Source organism: Scyliorhinus torazame, chromosome 16 (genome assembly GCF_047496885.1).
Source record: "Scyliorhinus torazame isolate Kashiwa2021f chromosome 16, sScyTor2.1, whole genome shotgun sequence".
NCBI lineage: Eukaryota > Metazoa > Chordata > Chondrichthyes > Carcharhiniformes > Scyliorhinidae > Scyliorhinus > Scyliorhinus torazame.
In genome coordinates this window covers 1,493,803-1,521,391 of record NC_092722.1, presented here as the reverse complement: position 1 = coordinate 1,521,391, position 27,589 = coordinate 1,493,803, and the positions used below count along the sequence as shown (strand labels likewise).

General features: G+C 45.1%; 1 protein-coding gene across 1 annotated transcript in view; it reads right to left on the bottom strand.

Annotated features, from left to right (window-relative positions):
- Positions 1-24,426, bottom strand: part of LOC140392486 (trypsin-3-like) — a 54,719-nt gene extending 30,293 nt beyond the window's left edge. Inside the window, exons 1-3 of the mRNA XM_072477721.1 lie at positions 24,380-24,426; positions 5,542-5,692; positions 5,281-5,422 (exon numbers count right to left, since the gene is read on the bottom strand). Coding sequence (XP_072333822.1) covers positions 5,281-5,422; positions 5,542-5,692; positions 24,380-24,410 — 324 coding nt within the window. The 5' untranslated portion in view covers positions 24,411-24,426. The remainder of the gene's footprint in view (positions 1-5,280; positions 5,423-5,541; positions 5,693-24,379) is intronic.
- Between the last annotated feature and the right edge of the window lie 3,163 nt (positions 24,427-27,589).

The following is a 27,589-nucleotide window of genomic DNA, read 5'->3' as shown; positions in this document are numbered from 1 at the left end:
ATTGGATTAGCCATGTCATACGGTGGCTACCAGGGCCTGTCTGAGACTGGGAATCCTGTGCCGAGTAACTCATCCGCTGACTCCCCAAAGCCTGGCCAAGGCATAAGTCAGGAGTGTGATGGAAAACTCTCCACTTGCCTGGATGAGCGCAGCTCCAACAACACTCAAGAAGCTCAACACCATCCAGGACAAAGCAGCCCTCTGAGCTGGTTTAGCACACTGGGCTAAATAGCTGGCTTTGAAAGCAGACCAAGGCAGGCCAGCAGCTCGCTTCAATTCCCGTACCAGCCTCCCCGAACAGGCGCCGGAATGTGGCGACTAGGGGCTTTTCACAGTAACTTCATTTGAAGCCTACTTGTGACAATAAGCGATTTCATTTCATTTCATTTCTTGATTGCTCCCCCTTCCACAAACATTCACTCCCTCCACCACCAATGCACAGTGGCAGCCGTGTGGACCATCTACAAGATGGATTGCTGGAACTCACCAAGGTTCCTTAGGCAGCACCTTCCAAACTCACTACCATCCAGAAGGACAAGAGTAGCAGATAAATGGGAGCCCCACCGCATGGAGGTTCCCCTCCAACAACTCATAGATACATAGAAGATAAGAGCAGGAGGAGGCCTTTTGGCTCTTCGAGCCTGCTCCGTCATTCATCACCATCATGGCTGATCATCCAACTCAATAGCCTAATCTTGCTTTCTCCCCGTAGCATTTGATCCCATTCTCCCCAAGTGCTATATCCAGCCGCCTCTTGAATATATTCAAAGTTTTAGCATCAACTACTTCCTGTGGTAATGAATTCCACAGGCTCACCACTCTTTGTGTGAAGAAATGTCTCCTTATCTCTGTCCGAAATGGTTTACCCTGAATCCTCAGACTGTGACCCCTGGTTCTGGACACACCCATCATTGGTAACATCTTCCCTACATCTACCCTGTCCAGTCCTGTTAGAATTTTATACATCTCTATGAGATCCCCCCTCATTCTTCTGAACTCCAGCGAGAACAATTCTAACCTAGTCAATCTCTCCTCGTATGACAGTCCCGCCATCCCTGGAATCAGTCTGGTAAACCTTCGCTGCACTCCCTCGAGAGCAAGAACATCCTTCCTCAGAGAAGGAGACCAAAACTGCCCACAATACTCCAGGTGTGGCCTCACCAAGGCCCTGTACAATTGCAGCAACACATCCCTGCTCCTGTACTCGAATCCTCTCGCAATGAAGGCCAACATACCATTAGCCTTCTTTACCGCCTGCTGCACCTGCATGCTTACCTTCAGCGACTGGTGCACAAGGACACCCAGGTCCTGATGCACACTCCCCTCTCCCAATTTACAACCATTCAGGTAGTAATCTGCCTTCCTGTTTTTGCTTCCAAAGTGAATAACCTCACACTTACCCAAATTATACTGCATCTGCCATTGATTTGCCCACTCGTCCAACCTGTCCAGATCTTGCTGTAGGATCCCTGCATCCTCGTCACAATTCACCCTCCCACCTAACTTGGTATCATCTGCAAACTTTGAGATGTTACATTTTGTTCCCTCATCCAAATAATTAATATATATTGTGAATAGCTGGGGTCCCAGCACCGATCCCTGTGGGTCCCCACTAGATACTGTCTACCAATTTGAAAAGGACCCATTAATCCCTACTCTTTATTTCCTCTCTGCCAACCACTTTTCTATCCACCTCAATACATTTCCCCCAATCCATGCGCTTTAATTTTGCACAATAATCTCTTATGCGGGACTTTGTTAAACGCCCTCTGAAAGTCCAAATATACCACATCGACTGGCTCCCCCTTGTCGACTGTTCTGGTTACCTCTTCAAAGAATTCCAACAGATTTGTCAAGCATGATTTTCCCTTCATAAGTCCATGCTGACTCTGACTGATCCTGCCACTGCTTTCTAAATGTTCCGCTATAAAGTCCTTGATAATGGATTCAAGCATTTTCCCCACTACCGATGTTAGGCTTACTGGTCTATAATTCCCTGCTTTCTCTCTACCTCCTTGTTTGATTATCTGAGTGACGTGAGCTACCCTCCAATCTGTAGGGACAGTTCCAGAGTCTATAGAATCCCGGAAGATGACCACCAATGCATCCACTATTTCCAGAGCCACCTCCTTAAGCATTCCTTAAGGATGCAGATTCTCAGGCCCTATCACCGCTCCTTCACAGTCGCTGGGTCAAAATCTTGAAATTCCATTCCTTTTAAAAAAAATTAGAGTATCCAATTCATTTTTTCCAATTAAGGAGCAATTTAGTGTGGCCAATCCACCTACCCTGCCCATCTTTGGGTTGTGGGGGCGAAACCCACGCAGACACGGGGAGAATGTGCAAACTCCACACGGACAGTGACCCAGGGCCGGGATCGAAACTGGGACTTCAGCGCCGTGAAGCAGCAGTGCTAACCCACTGTGCCACCGTGCTGCCCAAATTCCCTTCCTAACAGCACTGTGGATGTACCTACATCTCAGGGACTGCAGGTGCTCAAGAAGGCACCTCACCACCACTTTCTCAGAACCAATTAAATTTGAGCAATGAATGCTGGCCTAGTGAGCATTGACCACATCCTGTAAATAAACTTAAACATTGACAGTGAGCTGGGCAGTTACTCACACAGCCAGTTCTTGTTTTGATGATGTACAATATGGATAATTACTCTTTAATTTCATTGGCTAGTCAAATACATATGGAACTTCTTAAAAAGGACTTCTGCCAAACAAAGACACTGTCGGGATTCTCCGTGGTGCTGGCAGTGCAGTCTCGCCCGGGGATTTCCCGATGGCATGGGGCTGCCCACAATGGGAAACCCCACTGGCCGGCTGGCGAAATGGAGAATCCCGCTGCCGGCGGGGGATGCTGCGCGGGGTGCGGAGTATCTGACTTTAAAATAATTGCAGAGGTCACTTGATCTATAAATTGGCCAAGTTTGGAAACATCTGTACGCGGATTTACCAGGGACAAAGCAAGTGGCAGTTCACCTGATGGATTTCACACCTATCATTGTGTAAACTCCCGAAAAAACACTAGGACAATGGGTCACTAGGCTTTCTGACTACAGAACCTATCTGGAACAATGAAGGGCTAAAAAGAAGTTATTCTTCAAGGAGGGTGCTCAGGAACTCTATCTGTTTTAATGGCATTTGATAGTTTTGACAATGCAAGGTCAAACATAGATCACCCTCCAATATGTACTAATCACAGCTGTCACATGACCAAAACCCCTTGAGAAAGGCAGTGATTGTAATCTTTGTCTGTGGGTTACTGTAGCAGATGGAGAAGTTTGCGAATGGACAAGCTACACCATCGCTCGTCCTTCTGTGTCACGTTTAGAGTTCTATCTCTGTTACATTTTGGAATACGTCACCAGAGCCAGAGAAATTAAAGCAAAAGGAATTCTGTCTGTTTACATAATACTGAGGTCAAAAGCCAGAGATGTTCTGAAGGACAAAAGACAAGGAACACAAAGAACTGTCTCAACCTCAACCAACAGCGAAGGACCCATAAACAATCAACTCGCTATCTTTTGCTTTTTATCACAATTTGGCTAAAAGTTGCTGTCCTCCATTGTGTTGCTTATGCACGCTTGTGGATGTGTTGCAAAGGTTGGAACTTGTATTTGCATTTTAAAGTAGTTTTAATATCTTTACTTGGGTGGATTTCAACTCAATAAAAACTAACTTCTGATCTCAAACTCAAGAAAACCTGTTGGAATTAATTTTTTGCAATCAGCACCTAAACAGTCAAGTACAGACACTGAAAGGACACTTTTATCCTTATAAATTATTTTTTTACAAACCCTGTTAGGATCAATGGAAGAACGAGTAAGAAAGAGCAAGTCCTGGCACATGCCCTCACAAGGTCAGAGCAATATGTCAGGTTTTACATCCATTTCTTTTTAAAACATTTTTTAGAGTACCCAATTATTTTTTTTTCCCAATTAAGGGGCAACTTAGCATGGCCAATCCACCTAACCTGCACATCTTTGGGTTATGGGGGTGAAACCCACCCCTGGGAAATGCCTTTAGATGTATGCAGGTGAGGGCTTTTGTGAGGCGACAGGTGAGGGAATTCCCGTTGCTCCCAGCACAAGAAGTTCAAGATAGGGTGATCTCGGGTGCATGGGTCGGGGAGGGCAAGGTGTCGGAAATACACCAGGAGTTGAAAGAAGAGGGGGAAGCGCTGGTAGAAGAGTTGAAGGGTAAATGGGAGGGGGAGCTGGGGGAGGAGGTCGAGGAAGGTCTGTGGGCTGATGCCCTAGGTAGGGTTAATTCCTCCTCCTCATGTGCCAGGCTCAGCCTGATACAATTTAAGGTGGTCCACAGAGCGCACTTGACGGGGGCGAGGTTGAGTAGGTTCTTTGGAGTAGAGGACAGATGTGGAAGGTGCTCAGGGAGCCCGGCGAACCATGTCCATATGTTTTGGTCATGCCCGGCACTGGAGGGGTTCTGGAGAGGAGTGGCGGGAGCAATATCTCAGGTGGTGAAAGTCCGGGTCAAGCAAAGCTGGGGGCTAGCAATATTTGGAGTAGTGGACGAACCGGGAGTGCAGGAGGCGAAAGAGGCCGGCATTCTGGTCTTTGCGCCCCTAGTAGCCCAGCGAAGGATCTTGCTAATGTGGAAGGAGGCGAAGCCCCCCAGCCTGGAGGCCTGGATAAATGATATGGCTGGGTTCATAAAGTTGGAGAGGATTAAGTTCGCCTTGAGAGGGTCGGCGCAGGGGTTCTACAGGCGGTGGCAACCGTTCCTAGACTATCTCGCGGAGCGTTAGGGGAAGGTCGGTCAGCAGCAGCAGCAATCTTGGGGGGGGGGGGGGGGGGGGGGAAAGGGGGGACTGCCTGGGAGGGTGGATGAGCAAGAGATAACATGAAGGGTCGGGGAAACTGGCACGTACGGGTGAGGGCCAGTGTACAAAGCTGTGTAAATATATCATTTTGCCATGTATATATCTTGCTCTGCGCGATTTCTCATTTTTTTTGTTACGGGGGGGGGGTTATTGTTTGTAAGGGAGAAAAATTGTGTTAAAAAACTTTAATAAATATATTTTAAAAAATAAAAAAAAATGGGGGTGAAACCCACGCAAGCACGGGGAGAATGTGCAAACTCCACACAGACAGTGACCCAGGGCTCGGATTTGAACCCGGGTCCTCAGCGCCGCAGTCCCAGTGCTAACCACTGTGCCACCGTGCTGCCCTTTTACATCCATTTCTACCTGTTATTGTAAATGCAGCAACACTGGACCAATGTCACATTACACATCGACACAACTTACTTTCAAAAGCATGATGTCATGTTTGAATGTTGCAGGTAGATAATAAGGATACATAATAAGTTTGATCACTTTGTAGTATTGTTCATTTCCATCCGACTTGGATAAACTATGTTCACCCAAAACAATTGTGATGAGATACGGACTAGAACATGAAGAAAAATGACATTGACAATGATGAGCTTATTTTTTATTTTCAAAACATTTTATAATTTACCTGTTATTTAAAATAGCCATTGTAAGTTTTATTTGTAAGCAACCTACGGTTTCACACAATGAGCAGCTGAGAGGATCCAGCTGGGGTTAATTAAAGATCCGCTGCAGTAATGTACTGATCTTATCTGTAAGGAAGCTTGATACGGAACAGAGTGAGGGACAACTTCATATCCTCCAATGATCCTGTCTTCAGCTAAACCTGGGAAAAGTAAAATTTTAAACACTTAATAAAGGTGAGGACTGTGGTGATGTGCATCACTGTAAATACATGTAAGTTAGACAGACACTAGAGGGAGCACCAGAAACATCACACACACACACTCAACCAATAGATAAGTTAGATAGGAGGTGACAAATGGACATTCACGATACACAAGGAGGTGACACGACCACAGGGGGGCATTACACCAACCCATACATAAAGGACACCACACACATGATCTGCCCCTTTGGCCAGTGGAGACAGTCAGTGAGGAGAGGCACAGGGTTGATTCAATATTACACCCACCACGTGGAAGACAGCAGTTGGTTAGTCAGTTAGGTAGCTATAATAGGATTAGCAGTAGTGTCGAACTCAAGTTATAAAAGTGTACATAGTGTAAATAAATGAGTTGAAGTTATTCACACGTCTCGACCTTCCTTGACAAATGCAACACAAGGAAGCCGCTTATGTCACAAAGGAAACATAACAAAACAAGGACCTCATGTTGTATTTGCTGAAGATTCAACCAGTTATGGGATAAAACTGGAGCCAAAGTTTCGACCAAACTTTCCTGTGAAGTCAGCTCTGTTTCAATAAATAAATAGTTGCGACTCTATCTTGGTTTCTACAACCTGTAATCTACCCTCAATGTAATATTTAATTAAACAAACTAATCCACACATATCGGACAGTAAATGAATTCTGAAATAGTACAGATAAAATAAGACACTGTTGGAAATCTGAAACAACGAGAGAGGATGCTGTAAAATGTCCATTAGGTAAATCAGTATCTAAAATACATGCTAATATTGATCAGCAGAATGAATGGAAATGCCCCAAACATTAACATTAATCAATAATTTTCAGACGCAGATTCCGATGAACGTTAAGAAAAATCAAGCAGTGACACAATTATCAGACCAATTCAAATCATTCAGATTTGTTGCTGAGTGTTGTTTATTTTGAGAACACAATTCTCAAAATTATGTTTGGCATCACTTAAAAACCTCATTCAAAGCATTGGAAAGGTATCATTGGAAGCTGGAGCAAAGATCCTGTGGATGAGGAAGCCATTTTGTCATCTCGACAATCCAGTTTCTTATCCACGGATAGGCCATCAAAGCCAGAACTGTTATCAGAGAATCTGGTGTCAACAAATCTGAAAATAAATCCAATAAATATCTATTGTCCATAGCCTTGCTCCCTGTATTAAAAGTGGACATGAATGGAAATCTTACAATGGAAGCAATAATGTATTTTATGTGCATTGAAGATTGGTACAGCCTGATTGTTGGCACAGGTGGCACTTACCATGCTGCCAATTCCTGCAGGAAGGAGTCCCGTAGGTCTACAGAAACTCTTTGAACTGTTTGATGGATTGGGTTGAGCACTTCACTCCCCTGCCCAATGCAGGGGCGGGGGGAGGGAGGATGGATCACTGGTGCCCCACTGTGTAGCCAATTGGTTCACGTGGTCAAAGGTTCCCGTGTCCCCAGGGCACTTGACGGAAGGACCTTTTCACACAGGGTCCTTTTAAAGACTCACCAATATTTCCGTGGGTTTGCCTGTTGGATCCTGCTCTCTGATGTTTTGGGAAGAGGAACACTTATCATAGAATCATAGAATCATAGAAGTTTACAGCATGGAAACAGGCCCTTCGGCCCAACCAGTCCATGCCGCCCAGTTTTTACCAGTAAGCTAGTCCCAGTTGCTCGCACTTGGCCCATAACCCTCTATACCCATCTTACCCATGTAACTATCTAAATGCTTTTTAAAAGACACAATTGTACCCGCCTCTACTACTACCTCTGGCAGCCCATTCCAGATACTCACTACCCTCTGAGTGAAGAAATTGCCCCTCTGGGCCCTTCTGAATCTCTCCCCTCTCACCTTAAACCTATGCCCTCTAGTTTTAGACTCCCCTACCTTTGGGAAAAGATGTTGACTATCTACCTTATCTATGCCCCTCATTATTTTATAGACCTCTATAAGATCACCCCTCAGCCTCCTACGCTCCAGGGAAAAAAGTCCCAGTCTATCCAGCCTCTCCTTATAACTCAAACCATCAAGTCCCGGCAACATCCTAGTAAATCTTTTCTGCACTCTTTCTAGTTTAATAATATCCTTTCTATAACAGGGTGACCAGAACTGCACACAGTATTCCAAGTGTGGCCGTACCAATGTCTTGTACAACTTCAACAAGACGTCCCAACTCCTGTATTCAATGTTCTGACCAATGAAACCAAGCATGCCGAATGCCTTCTTCACCACCCTGTCCACCTGCGACTCCACTTCAAGGAGCTATGAACCTGTACTCCTAGATCTCTTTGTTCTATAACTCTCCCCAACGCCATACCATTAACTGAGTAGGTCCTGGCCTGATTCGATCTGCCAAAATGCATCACCTCACATTTATCCAAATTAAACTCCATCTGCCATTCGTCGGCCCACTGGCCTAATTGATCAAGATCCCGTTGCAATCCTAGATAACCTTCGTCACTATCCACTGTGCCACCAATCTTGGTGTCATCTGCAAACTTACTAACCATGCCTCCTAAATTCTCATCCAAATCATTAATATAAATCACAAATAACAGTGGACCCAGCACTGATCCCTGAGGCACACCACTGGTCACAGGCCTCCAGTTTGAAAAACAACCCTCTACAACCACCCTCTGTCTTCTGTCGTCCAGCCAATTTTGAATCCAATTGGCAACCTCACCCTGGATCCCGTGAGCTTTAACCTTCTGCAACAACCTACCATGTGGTACCTTGTCAAAGGCTTTGCTAAAGTCCAAGTAGACAACGTCTACTGCACTGCCCTCATCTACCTTCTTGGTCACCCCCTCAAAAAACTCAATCAAATTTGTGAGACATGATTTTCCACGCACAAAGCCATGCTGACTGCCCCGAATCAGTCCTTGCCTCTCTAAATGCTTGTAGATCCTGTCTCTCAGAATACCTTCTAGCAACTTACCTACTACAGACGTTAGGCTCACCGGTCTGTAGTTCCCAGGCTTTTCCCTGCTGCCCTTCTTAAACAAGGGCACAACATTTGCCACTCTCCAATCTTCAGGCACCTCACCTGTGGCTGCCGATGATTCAAATATCTCTGTTAGGGGACCCGCAATTTCCTCCCTAGCCTCCCACAACATCCTGGGATACATTTCATCAGGTCCCGGGGATTTATCTACCTTGATGCGCTTTAAGACTTCCAGCACCTCCTCCTCTGTAATATGTATACTTCTCAAGACATCACTATTTATTTCCCTTAGTTTCCTAACATCCATGCCTTTCTCCACCGTGAATACCGATGAGAAATATTCATTCAGGATCTCACCCAACTCTTGTGGCTCTGCACATAGATGTCCTTGTTGATCCTTAAGAGGCCCTACTCTGTCCCTAGTTACTCTTTTCCCCTTTATGTATCTGTAGAATCTCTTTGGATTCTCCTTTGCATTATTTGCCAAAGCAATTTCATGTCCCCTTTTTGCCCTCCTGATTTCCCTCTTAACTCTATTTCGACAATCTCTATACTCTTCAAGGGATCCACTTGATCCCAGTTGCTTATGTACGTCATATGCCTCCTTCTTCTTTTTGACCAGAGTCTCAATATCTCGAGTCATCCAGGGTTCCCTACTTCTACCAGCCTTGCCCTTCACTCTAAAGGGAATGTGCTTACCCTGCACCCTGGTTAACACATTTTTAAACGCCTCCCATTTACCAGCCGTCCCTTTGCCTGCCAACAGTCTCCCCCAATCTACCTCTGAAAGTTCCTGTCTGATACCATCAAAATTAAGAATTTTAACTCTTGGGCCAGACCTATCATTCTCCATAGCTATCTTAAAAAACTTATGTCGGGATGCCTTGCAGGCCCGGTTACTGGAAAGGTGCAGGTCGAGGACGAGATAATGATGGATGGGTTGAGGTCAGGGCAGTGAGCTGGAATAGCATGTTGGAATGCCCCACAATCCTGAGATCAATGCGAGCTGACATGGTAAAACAAATATTTCATTGACAGTTCTGCAGAAAGCAGTGCGAAAGATGTGGGAGAGGAGAACAGCGGTCAGGTGTGGAGATTAACTTAACCTGAAAGTTAAAGAAAGTGGAGATGTGGAAGGGGCAGAGGGAGTGAAAAGGTGCAGTCAAATATCAAATTCAGAGCACATATTTGAAAAGGGCAACATGTGTAAGTCAGTGGCAACTGGTAGAAATGGTGTGAAAGATATTTGAGGAATGGGGAATAGACACTGGACAATGGGGAATAGACACTGGACAATGGGGACTAGACACTGGACAATGGGGAATAGTCACTGGACAATGGGGAATAGACACTGGACAATGGGGAATAGACACTGGACAATGGGGAATGGAGACTGAACAATGGGGACTAGACACTGGACAATGGGGAATAGTCACTGGACAATGGGGAATAGTCACTGGACAATGGGGAATGGACACTGGACAATGAGGAATAGACACTGGACAATGGGGAATAGACACTGGACAATGGAGAATAGACACTGGACAATGGGGACTAGACACTGGACAATGGGGAATAGTCACTGGACAATGGGGAATAGACACTGGACAATGGGGAATAGACACTGGACAATGGGGAATAGACACTGGACAATGGGGAATAGTCACTGGACAATGGGGAATAGTCACTGGACAATGGGAAATAGACACTGGACAATGGGGAATAGACACTGGACAATGGGGAATGGAGACTGAACAATGGCGAATGGACACTGATCAATGGGGAATGGAGACTGGACAATGGGGAATGGAGACTGGACAATGGGGAATAGACACTGAACAATGGGGAATGGAGACTGGACAATGAGGAATAGACACTGGACAATGGGGAATGGACACTGGACAATGGGGAATAGACACTGGACAATGGGGAATGGAGACTGAACAATGGGGAATGGAGACTGGACAATGGGGAATGGAGACTGGACAATGGGGAATAGGCACTGAACAATGGGGAATGGAGACTGGACAATGGGGAATGGAGACTGGACAATGGGGAATGGAGACTGGATAATGGGGAATAGGCACTGAACAATGGGGAATGGAGACTGGACAATGGGGAATAGACACTGGACAATGGGGAATGGAGACTGAACAATGGCGAATGGACACTGATCAATGGGGAATGGAGACTGGACAATGGGGACTGGAGACTGGACAATGGGGATTAGACACTGGACAATGGGGAATGGACACTGAACAATGGGGAATAGACACTGGACAATGGGGAATTTATCATAGAATTTACAGTGCAGAAGGAGGCCATTCAGCCCATCAAGTCTGCACCGGCTCTTGGAAAGAGCACCGTACCCAAGGTCAACACCTCCACCCTATCCCCCATAACCCAGTAACCCCACCCAACACTAAGGGCAATTTTGGACACTAAGGGCAATTTATCGTGGCCAATCCACTTAACCCGCACATCTTTGGACTGTGGGAGGAAACCGGAGCACCCGGAGAAAACCCACGCGCACACGGGGAGGATGTGCAGACTCCGCACAGACAGTGACCAAAGCCGGAATCGAACCTGGGACCCTGGAGCTGTGAAGCAATTGTGCTGCCCACTTTTTTTTTTCTTTTTTCTTTCTTTTTTTTTAACATTTCTTATTACATGCAACTTATACTCTATAATATCATTTTACATTTTTCAACAGGCAAACATACACGTGAGCGTAGTGAGTATAGTCCATTTTAGTCTCACATGTCACAGTCGCAAGCATAAATTTACCCACTCCTAGATTTCCAAAGACTGGGACGCCCTCCAAGATTACACAAGAAAAGCTTCAACAATTCAGTGATATGTAGTTGCCTGGCTCTGACAGCAGAATTCTTCACTTGATGGTCAGACAGGTTGCTATCGATGCTGCAGCATTCATCATCTGTTCTTCACATTTATCAGCTGCTTTGTATTCTGTGTCTGTTGAGGATAGCCAAATGCAATTGGCAATAGATGCAGATGAGGTGTTTCCCCTGGTTGGAGAGTCTAGAACCAGGGGACACAATTTCAAAATAAGTCACTTTGGATCGGTCTCGGAGGAGACATTTCTTTACTCCGAGGGTTGTGAATGTTTGGAATTCTCTACCCCAGAGGGCTGTGGAAGCTCAGTCATTGAGTGTGTTTAAAGCAGAGACACAGATTTCTAAATTTGGATTTCTAAAAATTTCTAAATTGTGGGTTTCACCCCCACAACTCTAAAATGTGTAGGGTAGGTGAATTGGCCACACTAAATTGCCCCTTAATTGGAAAACAATAATTGAGTCCTCTAAATTTATAAAAAAACAAAAATAAAATCCACCTACCCTGAACATCTTTGGTTTGTGGGGGTGAAGCCCAGGCAGACACGGGGAGAATGTGCAAACTTAACTCGGACAGTGACCCAGGGCCGGGATCGAACCTGGGACCTCGGTGCCGTGAGGCAGCTGTGCTAACCACTGCGCTGCCCTATCCTCCAACCATCATTGACCAACTTTCGGAATGAATTAAATGGAATCCTGGATGTAATTGAGAGCAGAAACAGTAACAGCAGAATCCAACCCCTGGAATCACTTGTGAACCTGTTGGTGTCTCAGCAGGCGTGATGAAACACAAAATCCCTTCCCACACTGAGAGCAGGTAAATGGCTTCTCCTCAGTGTGAACTTGTTGGTGCATCTGCAGGTTGAATGACTGAGTGAATCCCTTCCCACACTGAGAGCAGATGAATGGCCTCTCCCCAGTGTGAACTCGCTGGTGTTTGGAGACTGAACAATGGGGAATGGACACTGAACAATGGGGAATGGACACTGGACAACGGGGAATAGACACTGGACAATGGGGAATAGACACTGGACAATGGGGAATAGACACTGAACAATGGGGAATGGAGACTGAACAATGGGGAATAGACGCTGGACAATGGGGAATAGACACTGGACAATGGGGAATGGAGACTGAACAATGGCGAATGGACACTGGACAATGGGGAATAGACACTGAACAATGGGGAATAGACACTGAACAATGGGGAATGGAGACGGAACAATGGGGAATAGACACTGGACAAGGGGGAATAGACACTGGACAATGGGGAATGGAGTCTGGAGAATGGGGAATCGAGAGTGGACAATGGGGACTGGAGACTGGACAATGGGGAATAGACACTGGACAATGGGGAATGGATACTGGACAATGGGGAATGGATACTGGACAACGAGGAATGGATACTGGACAATGCGGAATAGACACTGGACAATGGGGAATGGAGACTGGACAATGGGGAATCGCGAGTGGACAATGGGGACTGGAGACTGGACAATTGGGAATAGACACTGGACAATGGGGAATGGACATTGGACAATGGGGAATAGACACCAAACAATGGGGAATAGACACCAAACAATGGGGAATAGTCACTGAACAATGGGGAATGGAGACTGGATAATGGGGAATAGACACTAAACAAAGGGGAATGGAGACTGGACAATGGGGAATAGACACTGAACAATAGGGAATAGACACTGGACAATGTGGAATAGACACTGAACAATGGAGAATGGAGATTGGACATTGGGAAATGGGCACTGGACAATGGGGAATAGACACTGGACAATGGGGAATAGACACTGAACAATGGGGAATGGAGATTGGACATTGGGAAATGGGCACTGGACAATAGGGAATTGACACTGGACAATGGGGAATAGACACTGTACAATGGGGAATAGACACTGGACAATGGGGAATGGACATTGGTCAATTGGGAATGGACACTGGTCAATGGGGAATGGACATTGGTCAATGGGGAATGGACACTGGTCAATGGGGAATAGACACTGGACAATGGGGAATAGACACTGAACAATGGGGAATAGACACTGGACAATGGGGTATAGACACTGGACAATGGGGAATGGACATTGGTCAATGGGGAATGGACACTGGTCAATGGAGAATGGACATTGGTCAATGGGGAATGGACACTGGACAATGGGGAATAGACACTGAACAATGGGGAATAGACACTGGACAATGGGGTATAGACACTGGACAATGGGGAATAGACACTGGACAATGACGAATGGACACTGGTCAATGGGGAATGGACACTGGATAATGGGGAATGGTGACTGGACAATATGGACTGGAGACTGGACAATGGGGAATGGACACTGGACAATGGGGAAGAGACACTGGACATGGGGAATAGATACTGAACAATGGGGAATAGACACTGGGCAATGGGGAATAGACACTGGACAATGGGGTATGGAGACTGGACAATGGGGAATGGAGACTGGACAATGGGGAATGGAGACTGAACAATGGGGAATGGAGACTGGACAATGGGGAATTGACACTGGACAATGGGGAATGGAGACTGAACAATGGGGAATCGAGAGTGGACAATGGGGAATGGACACTCATCAATGGGGAATGGACACTGGACAATGGGGAATGGAGACTGGACAATGGGGAATGGACACTGAACAATGGGGAATGGACACTGGACAATAGGGAATTGACAATGGACAATGGGGAACGGAGACTGGACAATGGGGAATAGACACTGGACAATGGGGAATAGTCACTGGACAATAGGGAATAGACACTGGACAATGTGGAATAGACACTGGACAATGGAGAATGGAGATTGGACATTGGGGAATGGGCACTGGACAATGGGGAAAATACATTAGGCAATGGGGAATAGACACTGAACAATGGGGAATGGACACTGAACAATGGGGAATGGACACTGAACAATGGGGAATGGACACTGAACAATGGAGACTGGAAAATGGGGAATAGACACTGGACAAAGGGGAATAGTCACTGGACAATAGGGAATAGACACTGGACAATGTGGAATAGACACTGGACAATGGAGATTGGACAATGCGGAATAGACACTGGACAATGGGGAATAGACACTGGACAATGGGGAATGGACACTGAACCATGGGGAGTGGAGACTGGACAATGGCAAATCGAGAGTGGACAATGGGGAATAGAGACTGGACAATGGGGAATGGACACTGAACAATGGGGAATGGAGACTGGACAATGGGGAATGGACACTGGACAATAGGGAATTGACACTGGACAATGGAGACTGGACAATGGGGAATAGACACTGGACAAAGGGGAATAGTCACTGGACAATAGGGAATAGACACTGGACAATGTGGAATAGACACTGGACAATGGAGATTGGACAATGCGGAATAGACACTGGACAATGGGGAATAGACATTGAACAATGGGGAATAGACACTGGACAATGGGGAATGGACACTGGTAAATAGGGAATGGACACTGAGCAATGGGGAATAGACACTGAACAATGGGGAATAGACACTGAACCATGGGGAGTGGAGACTGGACAATGGCAAATCGAGAGTGGACAATGGGGACTGGAGACTGGACAATGGGGAATAGACACTGAACAATGGGGAATGGACACTGGACAATAGGGAATTGACACTGGACAATGGAGACTGGACAATGGGGAATAGACACTGGACAAAGGGGAATAGTCACTGGACAATAGGGAATAGACATTGGACAATGGGGAATAGACACTGAACAACGGGGAATGGAGACTGGACAATGGGGAATGGAGACTGAACAATGGGGAATCGAGACTAGAAAATGGAGAATGGTCACTGGACAATGGGGAATGGAGACTGGACAATGGGGAATGGACACTGAACCATGGGGAGTGGAGACTGGACAATGGCAAATCGAGAGTGGACAATGGGGAATAGAGACTGGACAATGGGGAATGGACACTGAACAATGGGGAATGGAGACTGGACAATGGGGAATGGACACTGGACAATAGGGAATTGACACTGGACAATGGAGACTGGACAATGGGGAATAGACACTGGACAATAGGGAATAGACACTGGACAATGGGGAATAGACACTGGACAATAGGGAATAGACACTGGACAATGTGGAATAGACACTGGACAATGGAGATTGGACAATGCGGAATAGACACTGGACAATGGGGAATAGACATTGAACAATGGGGAATAGACACTGGACAATGGGGAATGGACACTGGTAAATAGGGAATGGACACTGAGCAATGGGGAATAGACACTGAACAATGAGGAATGGAGACTGAACAATGGGGAATGGAGACTGGACAATGGCAAATCGAGAGTGGACAATGGGGAATAGAGACTGGACAATGGGAATGGACACTGAACAATGGGGAATGGACACTGAACAATGGGGAATGGACACTGGACAATAGGGAATTGACACTGGACAATGGAGACTGGACAATGGGGAATAGACACTGGACAAAGGGGAATAGTCACTGGACAATAGGGAATAGACATTGGACAATGGGGAATAGACACTGAACAACGGGGAATGGAGACTGGACAATGGGGAATGGAGACTGAACAATGGGGAATCGAGACTAGAAAATGGAGAATGGTCACTGGACAATGGGGAATGGAGACTGAACAATGGGGAATGGAGACTGGACAATGGGGAATTGACACTGGACAATGGGGAATGGACACTCATCAATGGGGAATGGACACTGGACAATGGGGAATGGAGACTGGACAATGGGGAATGGACACTGAACAATGGGGAATGGACACTGGACAATAGGGAATTGACACTGGACAATGGGGAACGGAGACTGGACAATGGGGAATAGACACTGGACAATGGGGAATAGTCACTGGACAATAGGGAATAGACACTTGACAATGTGGAATAGACACTGGACAATGGAGAATGGAGATTGGACATTGGGGAATGGGCACTGGACAATGGGGAAAATACATTAGGCAATGGGGAATAGACACTGAACAATGGGGAATGGACACTGAACAATGGGGAATGGACACTGAACAATGGGGAATGGACACTGAACAATGGGGAATGGACACTGGACAATAGGGAATTGACACTGGACAATGGAGACTGGACAATGGGGAATAGACACTGGACAAAGGGGAATAGTCACTGGACAATAGGGAATAGACACTGGACAATGTGGAATAGACACTGGACAATGGAGATTGGACAATGCGGAATAGACACTGGACAATGGGGAATAGAGACTGAACAATGGGGAATAGACACTGGACAATGGTGAATGGACACTGGTCAATAGGGAATGGACACTGAGCAATGGGGAATAGACACTGAACAATAGGGAATAGACACTGGACAATGTGGAATAGACACTGGACAATGGAGATTGGACAAAGCGGAATAGACACTGGACAATGGGGAATAGAGACTGAACAATGGGGAATAGACACTGGACAATGGTGAATGGACACTGGTCAATAGGGAATGGACACTGAACAATGGGGAATATACACTGAACCATGGGGAGTGGAGACTGGACAATGGCAAATCGAGAGTGGACAATGGGGACTGGAGACTGGACAATGGGGAATAGAGACTGGACAATGGGTAATGGACACTGGACAATGGGTAATAGACACTGGGCAATGGGGAATAGACACTGAACAATGGGGAATAGACACTGGACAATGGGGTATGGAGACTGGACAATGGGGAATGGAGACTGGACATGGGGAATAGACACTTGACAATGGGGAATAGACACTGCACAATGGGGAATGGAGACTGGAGAATGGGGAATGGAGACTGGACATGGGGAACAGACACTTGGCAATGGGGAATGGGGACTGAACAATGGGGAATGGACACTGGACAATGGGGAATAGACACTCACAATGGGGAATGGACATTGGACAATGAGGAATAGACACTGGACAATGGGGAATGGAGACTGGACAATGGGAATAGACATTAAACAATGGGGAATGGAGACTGGACAATGGGGAATAGACATTGAACAATGAGGAATAGACACTGAACAATGGGGAATGGACACTGAACAATGTGGAATGGAGACTGGACAATGGGGAATGGACACGGGACAATGGGGAATAGACATTGAACAATGAGGAATAGACACTGAACAACGTGGAATGGACACTGGACAATGCGGAATAGACACTGGACAATGGGGAATGGACACTGGACAATGGGGAATCGAGAGTGGACAATGGGGAATAGACACTGAACAATGAGGAATAGACACTGGAAATGCGGAATAGACACTGGACAATGGGGAATGGAGACTGGACAATGGGAATAGACATTGAACAATGGGGAATGGAGACTGGACAATGCAGAATAGACACTGGACAATTGGGAATGGACACTGGACAATGAGGAATATACACTGAACAATAAGGAATAGACACTGGAAATGCGGAATAGACACTGGACAATGGGGAATGGACAATGGGGAATAGACACTGAACAATGAGGAATAGACACTGGAAATGCGGAATAGACACTGGACAATGGGGAATGGAGACTGGACAATGGGAATAGACATTGAACAATGGGGAATGGAGACTGGACAATGCGGAATAGAACATAGAACATAGAACATAGAACAATACAGCGCAGTACAGGCCCTTCGGCCCACGATGTTGCACCGAAACAAAAGCCATCTAACCTACACTATACCATTATCATCCATATGTTTATCCAATAAACTTTTAAATGCCCTTAATGTTGGCGAGTTCACTACTGTAGCAGGTAGGGCATTCCACGGCCTCACTACTCTTTGCGTAAAGAACCTACCCCTGACCTCTGTCCTATATCTATTACCCCTCAGTTTAAGGCTATGTCCCCTCGTGCTAGCCATTTCCATCCGCGGGAGAAGGCTCTCACTGTCCACCCCCTGATCATTTTGTATGCCTCTATTAAGTCTCCTCTTAACCTTCTTCTCTCCAACGAAAACAACCTCAAGTCCATCAGCCTTTCCTCATAAGATTTTCCCTCCATACCAGGCAACATCCTGGTAAATCTCCTCTGCACCCGTTCCAAAGCCTCCACGTCCTTCCTATAATGCGGTGACCAGAACTGTACGCAATACTCCAAATGCGGCCGTACCAGAGTTCTGTACAGCTGCAACATGACCTCCTGACTCCGGAACTCAATCCCTCTACCAATAAAGGCCAACACTCCATAGGCCTTCTTCACCACCCTATCAACCTGGGTGGCAACTTTCAGGGATCTATGTACATGGACACCTAGATCCCTCTGCTCATCCACACTTTCAAGAACTTTTCCATTAGCCACATATTCCACATTCCTGTTTTTCCTTCCAAAGTGAATCACCTCACACTTCTCTACATTAAACTCCATTTGCCACCTCTCAGCCCAGCACTGCAGCTTATCTATATCCCTCTGTAACCTGCTACTTCCTTCCTCACTATCGACAACACCACCGACTTTAGTATCGTCTGCAAATTTACTCACCCACCCTTCTGCGCCTTCCTCTAGGTCATTGATAAAAATGACAAACAGCAACGGCCCCAGAACAGATCCTTGTGGTACTCCACTTGTGACAGAACTCCATTCTGAACATTTCCCATCAACCACCACCCTCTGTCTTCTTTCAGCTAGCCAATTTCTGATCCACATCTCTAAATCACCCTCAATCCCCAGCCTCCGTATTTTCTGCAATAGCCTACCGTGGGGAACCTTATCAAACGCTTTGCTGAAATCCATATACACCACATCAACTGCTCTACCCTCGTCTACCTGTTCAGTCACCTTCTCAAAGAACTCGATAAGGTTTGTGAGGCATGACCTACCCTTCACAAAGCCATGCTGACTATCCCTGATCATATTATTCCTATCTAGATGATTATAAATCTTGTCTCTTATAATGCCCTCCAAGACTTTACCCACTACAGACGTGAGGCTCACCGGTCTATAGTTGCCGGGGTTGTCTCTGCTCCCCTTTTTGAACAAAGGGACCACATTTGCTATCCTCCAGTCCTCTGGCACTATTCCTGTATCCAATGATGACATAAAAATCAAAGCCAATGGTCCAGCAATCTCTTCCCTGGCCTCCCAGAGAATAGACACTGGACAATGGGGAATGGAGACTGGACAATGGGGAATGGACATTGAACAATGAGGAATAGACACTGAACAATGGGGAATGGACACTGAACAATGTGGAATGGACACTGGACAATGGGGAATAGACACTGGACAATGGGGAATGGGAACTGGATAATGGAGAATAGACACTTGTGATGAATGTTGGTATTTCAGATATATTGCGTTGTATGTATTTGGTGTAATTTGGGTTACAGTCAGGGTTAGTCTATGACTGCTGCAGTTTTTAAAGTATTGGTTTGAAAGAATACTTAGCTTCTTTTGAACCAGATGTGCAATTAAAGCATTGTAGTGTTTGGGCTAAAGGACTTTTATTTAGATTAAGACGGCTCCCTGCAGTGTGCTCCTATGCACTACCCCGTCATCTTTGGGTAGTGGGGGTGAGACCTACGGAAACATGAGGACCCAACAACACTCAAGAAGCTCAACACCTTCCAGGACAAAGCAGCCCGGTTTATTGCCACCACATTCACCAATTAAACACCCTCTCCACCACTAACAAACAGTCACAGCAGTGTGTACTATCTACACAATGCACCATAACAATTCACCAATCCTCCTTTAATAGCACCTTCTAAGGAAGATGAGGGCAGCAGGCACCACCTACAAATTCCCCTCCAAGCCACTTACCATCCTGACTCACCGGGGGAGGCATGATCACACAGTTGTTAGCACTGCTGCCTCACAGCTCTGGGGACCCGGGTTCAATTCCGGCCTCGGGTGACTGTCTGTGTGGAGTTTGCACTTTCTTCCCAGTGTCTGCATGTCCGGTTTCCTCCCACAGTCCAAAGATGTGCAAGTGATGTGGATTGGCCATGATAAATTGCCCTTAGTGTCCAGGGATGTGCAGGTTCGGGTGGAGAAGTGGGCTTGGCTGGAGTGCAAAGAGGGTCAGTGTAGACTCGGTGGGCCGAATGGCCTCCTTCTGCACTTTAGGATTCTATGATTCTATGACTTGGAAATTTACTGCTGTTCATTTACTGTCACAGATTTTCACAAGATGTCAAGGGTTTGCAAAGGTCCTTAGGACTGGTCCTATTCTAATGTGAAACTTCGAAAAACAAAATCACCATTTTTTGATTAGTTTTCCAGCAGAGGGATTTTATAACTGAGAATGACCTAGTATGAAAACTAGCCAACGCATCGACATCTAGAAATTAGGGGCTGTTTAGCACAGGGCTAAATCGCTGGCTTTTAAAGCAGACCAAGGCAGGCCAGCAGCACGGTTCAATTCCCGTACCAGCCTCCCCGAACAGGCGCCGGAATGTGGTGACTAGGGGCTTTTCACAGTAACTTCATAGAACATAGAACATAGAACAATACAGCGCAGTACAGGCCCTTCGGCCCACAATGTTGCACCGACATGGGAAGTCAAAAAACAAAAGCCATCTAACCTACACTATGCCAATATGATCCATTTGCTTATCCAATAAACTTTTAAATGCCCTCAATGTTGGCGAGTTCACTACTGTTGCAGGTAGGGCATACCACGGCCTCACCACTCTTTGCGTAAAGAACCTACCTCTGACCTCTGTCCTATATCTATAACCCCTCAGTTTAAGGCTATGTCCCCTCGTGCTAGCCATTTCCATCTGCGGGAGAAGGCTCTCACTGTCCACCCTATCTAACCCCCTGATCATTTTGTATGCCTCTATTAAGTCTCCTCTTAACCTTCTTCTCTCCAACGAAAACAACCTCAAGTCCATCAGCCTTTCCTCATAAGATTTTCCCTCCATACCAGGCAACATCCTGGTAAATCTCCTCTGCACCCGCTCCAAAGCTTCCACGTCCTTCCTATAATGCGGTGACCAGAACTGTACGCAATACTCCAAATGCGGCCGTACCAGAGTTCTGTACAGCTGCAACATGACCTCCCGACTCCGGAACTCAATCCCTCTACCAATAAAGGCCAACACTCCATAGGCCTTCTTCACAACCCTATCAACCTGGGTGGCAACTTTCAGGGATCTATGTACATGGACACCTAGATCCCTCTGCTCATCCACACTTCCAAGAACTTTACCATTAGCCAAATATTCATTTGAAGCCTACTTGTGACAATAAGTGATTTTCATTTCATTTCATTCAAATGTTTGTAGAACCCTCAGTATCCGTGGTGTATTTTTGTGAGTCACCATAATCTTCTCTCCTGAATTTATTTTCTTTTTTTAATGCTATGTTCCATAAAAAGTATTTTCCAGACTTTAGTAGCTGCTGTGCTAACCGGAGAGACAGGTTTTAAGGTTTAATGATATCTCAGCAATCCAGCCTGTAAACCAACATTTCTCTCATTTTATAGGAATAAATTAGCTCACTATTTAAAAAGTTCTCATTTGAGATGATGGCCTTATAATCATACCGTTGAAATTTCTGTTAGATCCCAATTGTTTATTGACCATTTTAAATAGATGCACCCAACTCAAATGTTAATCAGTTCAATGATTTCAAAGCTGCCATCTTCCTTCAATAAATTTCAGATTATACAGTTCTTTTCAATATAAAATTGCAGAGATTACAGTTCTGAGGGAAAGTTTTGCCCAACACAAGACCGTGAGACATAGGAGAAAAATTAGGCCGTTCAATCATAGCTGATATTTCCTCATCCCCATTCTCCTGCCTTCTCCCCACTAACCCCTGATCCCCTTATTAATCAAGAACCTATCTATCTCTCTCTTAAAGACACTCAGTGATTTGGCCTCCACAGCCTTCTGCGGCAAAGAGTTCCACAGATTCACCACCCTCTGGCTGAAGAAATTCCTCCTCATCTCTGTTTTAAAGGATCGTCCCTTCAGTTTGAGGCTGAGTCCTCAGGTTCTAGTTTTTCCTACAAGTGGAAACATCCTCTCCAAGTCCACTCTATCCAGGCCTCGCAGTACCTTGTTAGTTTCAATAAGATCCCTCCTCATCCTTCTAAACTCCAACGAGTACAGACCCAGAGTCCTCAACCATTCCACATACAACAAGCTCTTCATTCCAGGGATCATTCTTGCGAACCTGCTCTAACCCTTTCCAAGACCAACACATCCTTCCTTAGATACAGGGCCCAAAATTGCTCACAATATTCCAAATTGTATCTGCACTCCTTAACCAATGTTTTCTGGTCTAAACCCATTCCCCTGCCCTTTCCCCATTCATTTATATTCCTCCTTTTTAAATACTCAATTGATTCTATTTAGACTGTCACAATCACCTTTGAAAAAATGAAATGAAAATCGCTTATTGTCACGAGTAGGCTTCAATGAAGTTACTGTGAAAAGCCCCTAGTCGCCACATTCCGGCGCCTGTTCAGGGGAGGCTGGTACGGGAATCGAACCATGCTGCTGACCTGCCTTGGTCTGCTTTAAAAGCCAGCAATTTAGCCCAGTGTGCTAAACCAGCCCCTTTAACTCAATAGCCACTTGCCTGTGAGGATTTTGTACCCTAATAACTGATTCTATGTGAAAAGCAGATTCTTCTTTTATTTTCAATCATGAAGTTATCAAACAGGGACCCTAATGGCTGTACTATAGTGATGTGAACAAAATCACAGAATGATCCTCTACTGATCTCAGCCAGGGGACAGTGTAGGATCCAAAGGCAGCCTCACTATTCCTGGAAAATCCAGTCTGATTTCCATTTTCATGATTGCTATCCATTGATGTAATTTGGTGGATATTTACTGGTAGTAGAGCTGGGCTTGGTAGCTCTGATCTCTGTGGTCTAATAGCCTACTGGCACTTTTTTTTAAATGAAAAGTTTTTATTCCATTGTGGGATTGGGCATTGTTGTCTGGTCCCAACATCTGTTGCCCAGCCCTAATTACCCTTCAACTGAGTGGCTTGTTAGACTATTTGGAACTCACTGCCTGAAAGGGCGGTTGAGGCGGCAACCCTCAGCATTTAAGAAGTATCTAGATGAGCACTTGAAATGCCAGAGCGTCCAATCCTCCAGCCCAGTGCTTGGGAAATGGGATTGGGATTGGGATAGGTGCCTGATGGCTGGCAGATGAGCCAAAGAGCCTCTTTCTGTGCTATCCCAATTTAGGAGTCAGCCATATTTTTGTGGGTCACAGCGAGGTCCATCAGCCTTTCCTCATAAGATTTTCCCTCCATACCAGGCAACATCCTGGTAAATCTCCTCTGCACCCGCTCCAAAGCTTCCACGTCCTTCCTATAATGCGGTGACCAGGTAAAGACTGGTTTTTTTCCCCTAAAGGGCATTAGTGAACCAGATGGGTTTTAATGACAATGGTTTCATGGTCATCATTAGACTTTGAATTCCAGAATTTTCTTGGATTTCAATTTCACCAGCTGCTGTGGTGGGATTCGAACCCCAGTTCCCGGAGCATTGCCCTGGATTTCTGGATTACCAGTCCAGTGACAATCCACCGCACCATGGCCTATCCCCGTGGAAGAATGGACGGTTGGGACAGGTGATGGAGTAAGTTGCCTACAGAAACAAATTCTGACACAAATCAGCATTTTTAAGAGGAAGATCAAACAGGGCTCAAAACACATTTAGATAAAGCATGCACTACTATTTAAAACTACCATGTTGAATAGTGTGTGAGAAAAATCATTCCGCTTTTATCATTCCATTATGAGTTTCACTTCTGTCATGCTAGATCTTTGAGTCTATCCAAAGTATTATTCATATCACACGAGCTGACTGGTGCCTTACCTTGTGTAATGCTCAGCAAGACCAGCTTCATATATATAAGGGCTTCCATTCTGTAACCTCTGCGATGCACACAAAACAGAAAGACTTTGTTGCTCACACATGTAGATTACTACTTAAAACTCAACTAGGTTCCCCAATGGCTAATTGGGTTAATTCAGAAAGGAGTTGTCATACAGACCAGACCTATCAATGGTGAAGCTACGTTTGCTGAGGCAGCAGAAGCATAATTATTGGACTAAGATGAGGAAAACAACAACTATATGATCGATTGAGCCTCCGCCATTCAATAAGGTCTTGGCTGATCCATTTGTGTTTCAAAATAAATATTCCCATCCATCCCCGATCACCTTTGATTCCCTTGCCTAACAAGAATCTATCTACCTCCACTTTAAAAAAAATGTAATGATCCACAATTCCAAATTTGCACAACACGCTGAGGGAAAACATTCCTCCTCATCTCTGTCCTACAATGCGAAGCCTAATTTTAAAACATTGCCCCCTAGTTCTGGGTTCACCTACAAGAGGAAATATCCTTTCCGTGTCCATCTTGTCAAGACCGTTCAGGATTATACATTTCAATCCAGTCACCCCTCACTCTTCTAAACTCCAATGAAAATAAACCCAGTCTGTCAAACCTTTCCTCATAAGACAACCTGTTCATTCCAGGTATCAATCTAGTCAACCTCCTCTGAACCTCCTCCAATGCATTTACATCCTTCCTTAAATAAGGAGACTAAAACTGCATACAATATTCCAGATGTGGTCTCACCAATTTTCTGTGTAACTGAAGCATAATATCCTTACTTACCAATCTCTACCAGTCTTCCTACAGCTGCTCTCTATTCTCTACCCAGTACCTTTTATTGGAAATGTAGCAGTGTGCGCCACATAGATGAATAACCTGCCTAACTCACTTTGAACAATGTAAATAATAATACCTTAGATAAGGTAGAGGAGGTTGTGTGGTGTCTAACATAGAATTTACCATAGAATTTACAGTGTAGAAGGAGGCTAATCAGCCCATCGAGTCTGCACCGGCTCTTGGAAAGAGCACCCTACCCAAGGTCAACACCTCCACCCTATCCTCATAACCCAGTAACCCCACCCAACACTAAGGGCAATTTTTGACACGAAGGGCAATTTATCATGGCCAATCCACCTAACCTGCACATCTTTGGACTGTGGGAGGAAACCGGAGCACCCGGAGGAAACCCACGCACACACGGGGAGGATGTGCAGACTCTGCACAGACAGTGACCCAAGCCAGAATCAAACCTGGGACCCTGGAGTTGTGAAGCAATTGTGCTATCCACAATGCTACCATGCTGCCCACTGTCTACGCACCTGTGCACCATAGCAAGACATTGTCAGGGGAGGGTCGGTGGGGAGGGAGGACAATTAATTGATGAGATGTTAAAAGTGAATCAACAAAATAATTAATAAATAAAACTCATCCATTGTGCCCAAATAATTTAAAAACTCTTAGTTTTTATCCAGCAGGAAAAAAATCAAGTATTTTATCTCTGAATGTTAGGCATCACAGAAATTCCCGCCAGTACTACAGAAGCAAACAGGAAATAAATGATAACAAGACAAATCCGACATATTTATAGTGAAATGTCTTTACTCTGCGCTGACATCAAGTTATATTATACAATTAAATTAATCTCTATTTCAATTACTTTTATGTTTTTTTATGCGCTACACGTACCTTCAGGAAAGGACAAAAATATAGCCGACAATCTGCAACCTATGATCTGCTTTGATTGTCACTGTAAAGCTAAAGCTAAAACTGACAAGATTCATAGTTCTTTTCATTATATATGCCAGTAATATTACACTGCAGCATTACCAAGGTAATCCTATTGTAGATACTCTGGCTAAGCAAGCCTGGGGGCAAAAGGAATACAATTGGTCCCTCATCAATATACGATTTTCTGAACTAATTCTAGAGTTACATGTCTTTTATCATCAAGTGTTAAGGGGGAAATCTGCCATACAATAGATAGTGACTTGGTAAAAACAATCAGGATTGCATAATCTTTACTGTAACAAATCATCATAGCTTGAGATTCTTCCGTGCAAACATAGTTATGTCAAAATCCACAGGTACCTCCTGAAGAATAAATATGATGCATGGAGGAATTTCAACGTCAAGCAGACTGGAAATCTGTCAATGCTCCAACCTCTGAAAGTTCTCTTCCAGCAACAACACCCTCCTACCCAGAAACGCAAATATATTTCAGCATTATATTGAATTACTCCAGTGATAAGACTGATAGAAGGTTATTACCGTGTATCATTATCTTATCCTCTTACATCAATTACAATGGATTATTATTATTAACTTTAACGTGTCAGAGGTTGATTACTTTATGGAGGAAGGGCCATGTTTTGGGAAAGAACATTTAAAATTAAACTCAAAATGAAGCTTGTTTCTCAGTGAGCATTTTGATAATGCAAAAAGCAGGTTATAATTCATAAAATGAGTTGGCCTTTAACTCAGTTACTTTACCAGCCAGCTAGAAAATCTAGGCCATTGCTATAAACGTCATGTAGTAAAGCTCTGACAGTGCAGGTTAATTCAGCCCGCCAACTGCTGCAACAGGAACTCCTCCTCAGCTATTTCCAGCTGATATTACCATCACAAAAAAAGGTTACAGAATTATCAATGGACTACATTTATCTTCATTGCCCCTGGGCTCGGGAGGGGTTGCAAATCTGCCAAGGTTTCTACTGTTGATTCCTCTCCAGTGAGTCTCACTGGGTGGCATTGAGTTTGGATGCAACACCTCCATGTTTGTACACCTCGCCAATACTCACTGTTTAGTGTCAGGCATCAGAATTGTTAACTTAGTTGAGGCAGCAGAGGCTTACTGGACATTTTGCAACTATACCCTCTCGTAAGTCAATGCCACCTGGAAAGGAAGGCAGAAGGTTGAAGGGAAAGAAAATAGATCCAATAAAAAGGGCACTGATGAACTAAAATAGGTGCCAAGGTTAATTCTCTGTGACACATTCACAGGAAGCGGAAGCTGGCACAGGAAAGGTTAGGCTGGGCCCAGCAGGAAAAAAACCTGCTGAAATATAATGTTGTCCTGCACACTCTGCATCTGTATCATTCAAAAGACAGTGTTTGATAAAAATCTTGATTATCAGTTTAAATCACGGTAGCACAGTGGTTAGCACAGTTGCTTCACAGCGCCAGGG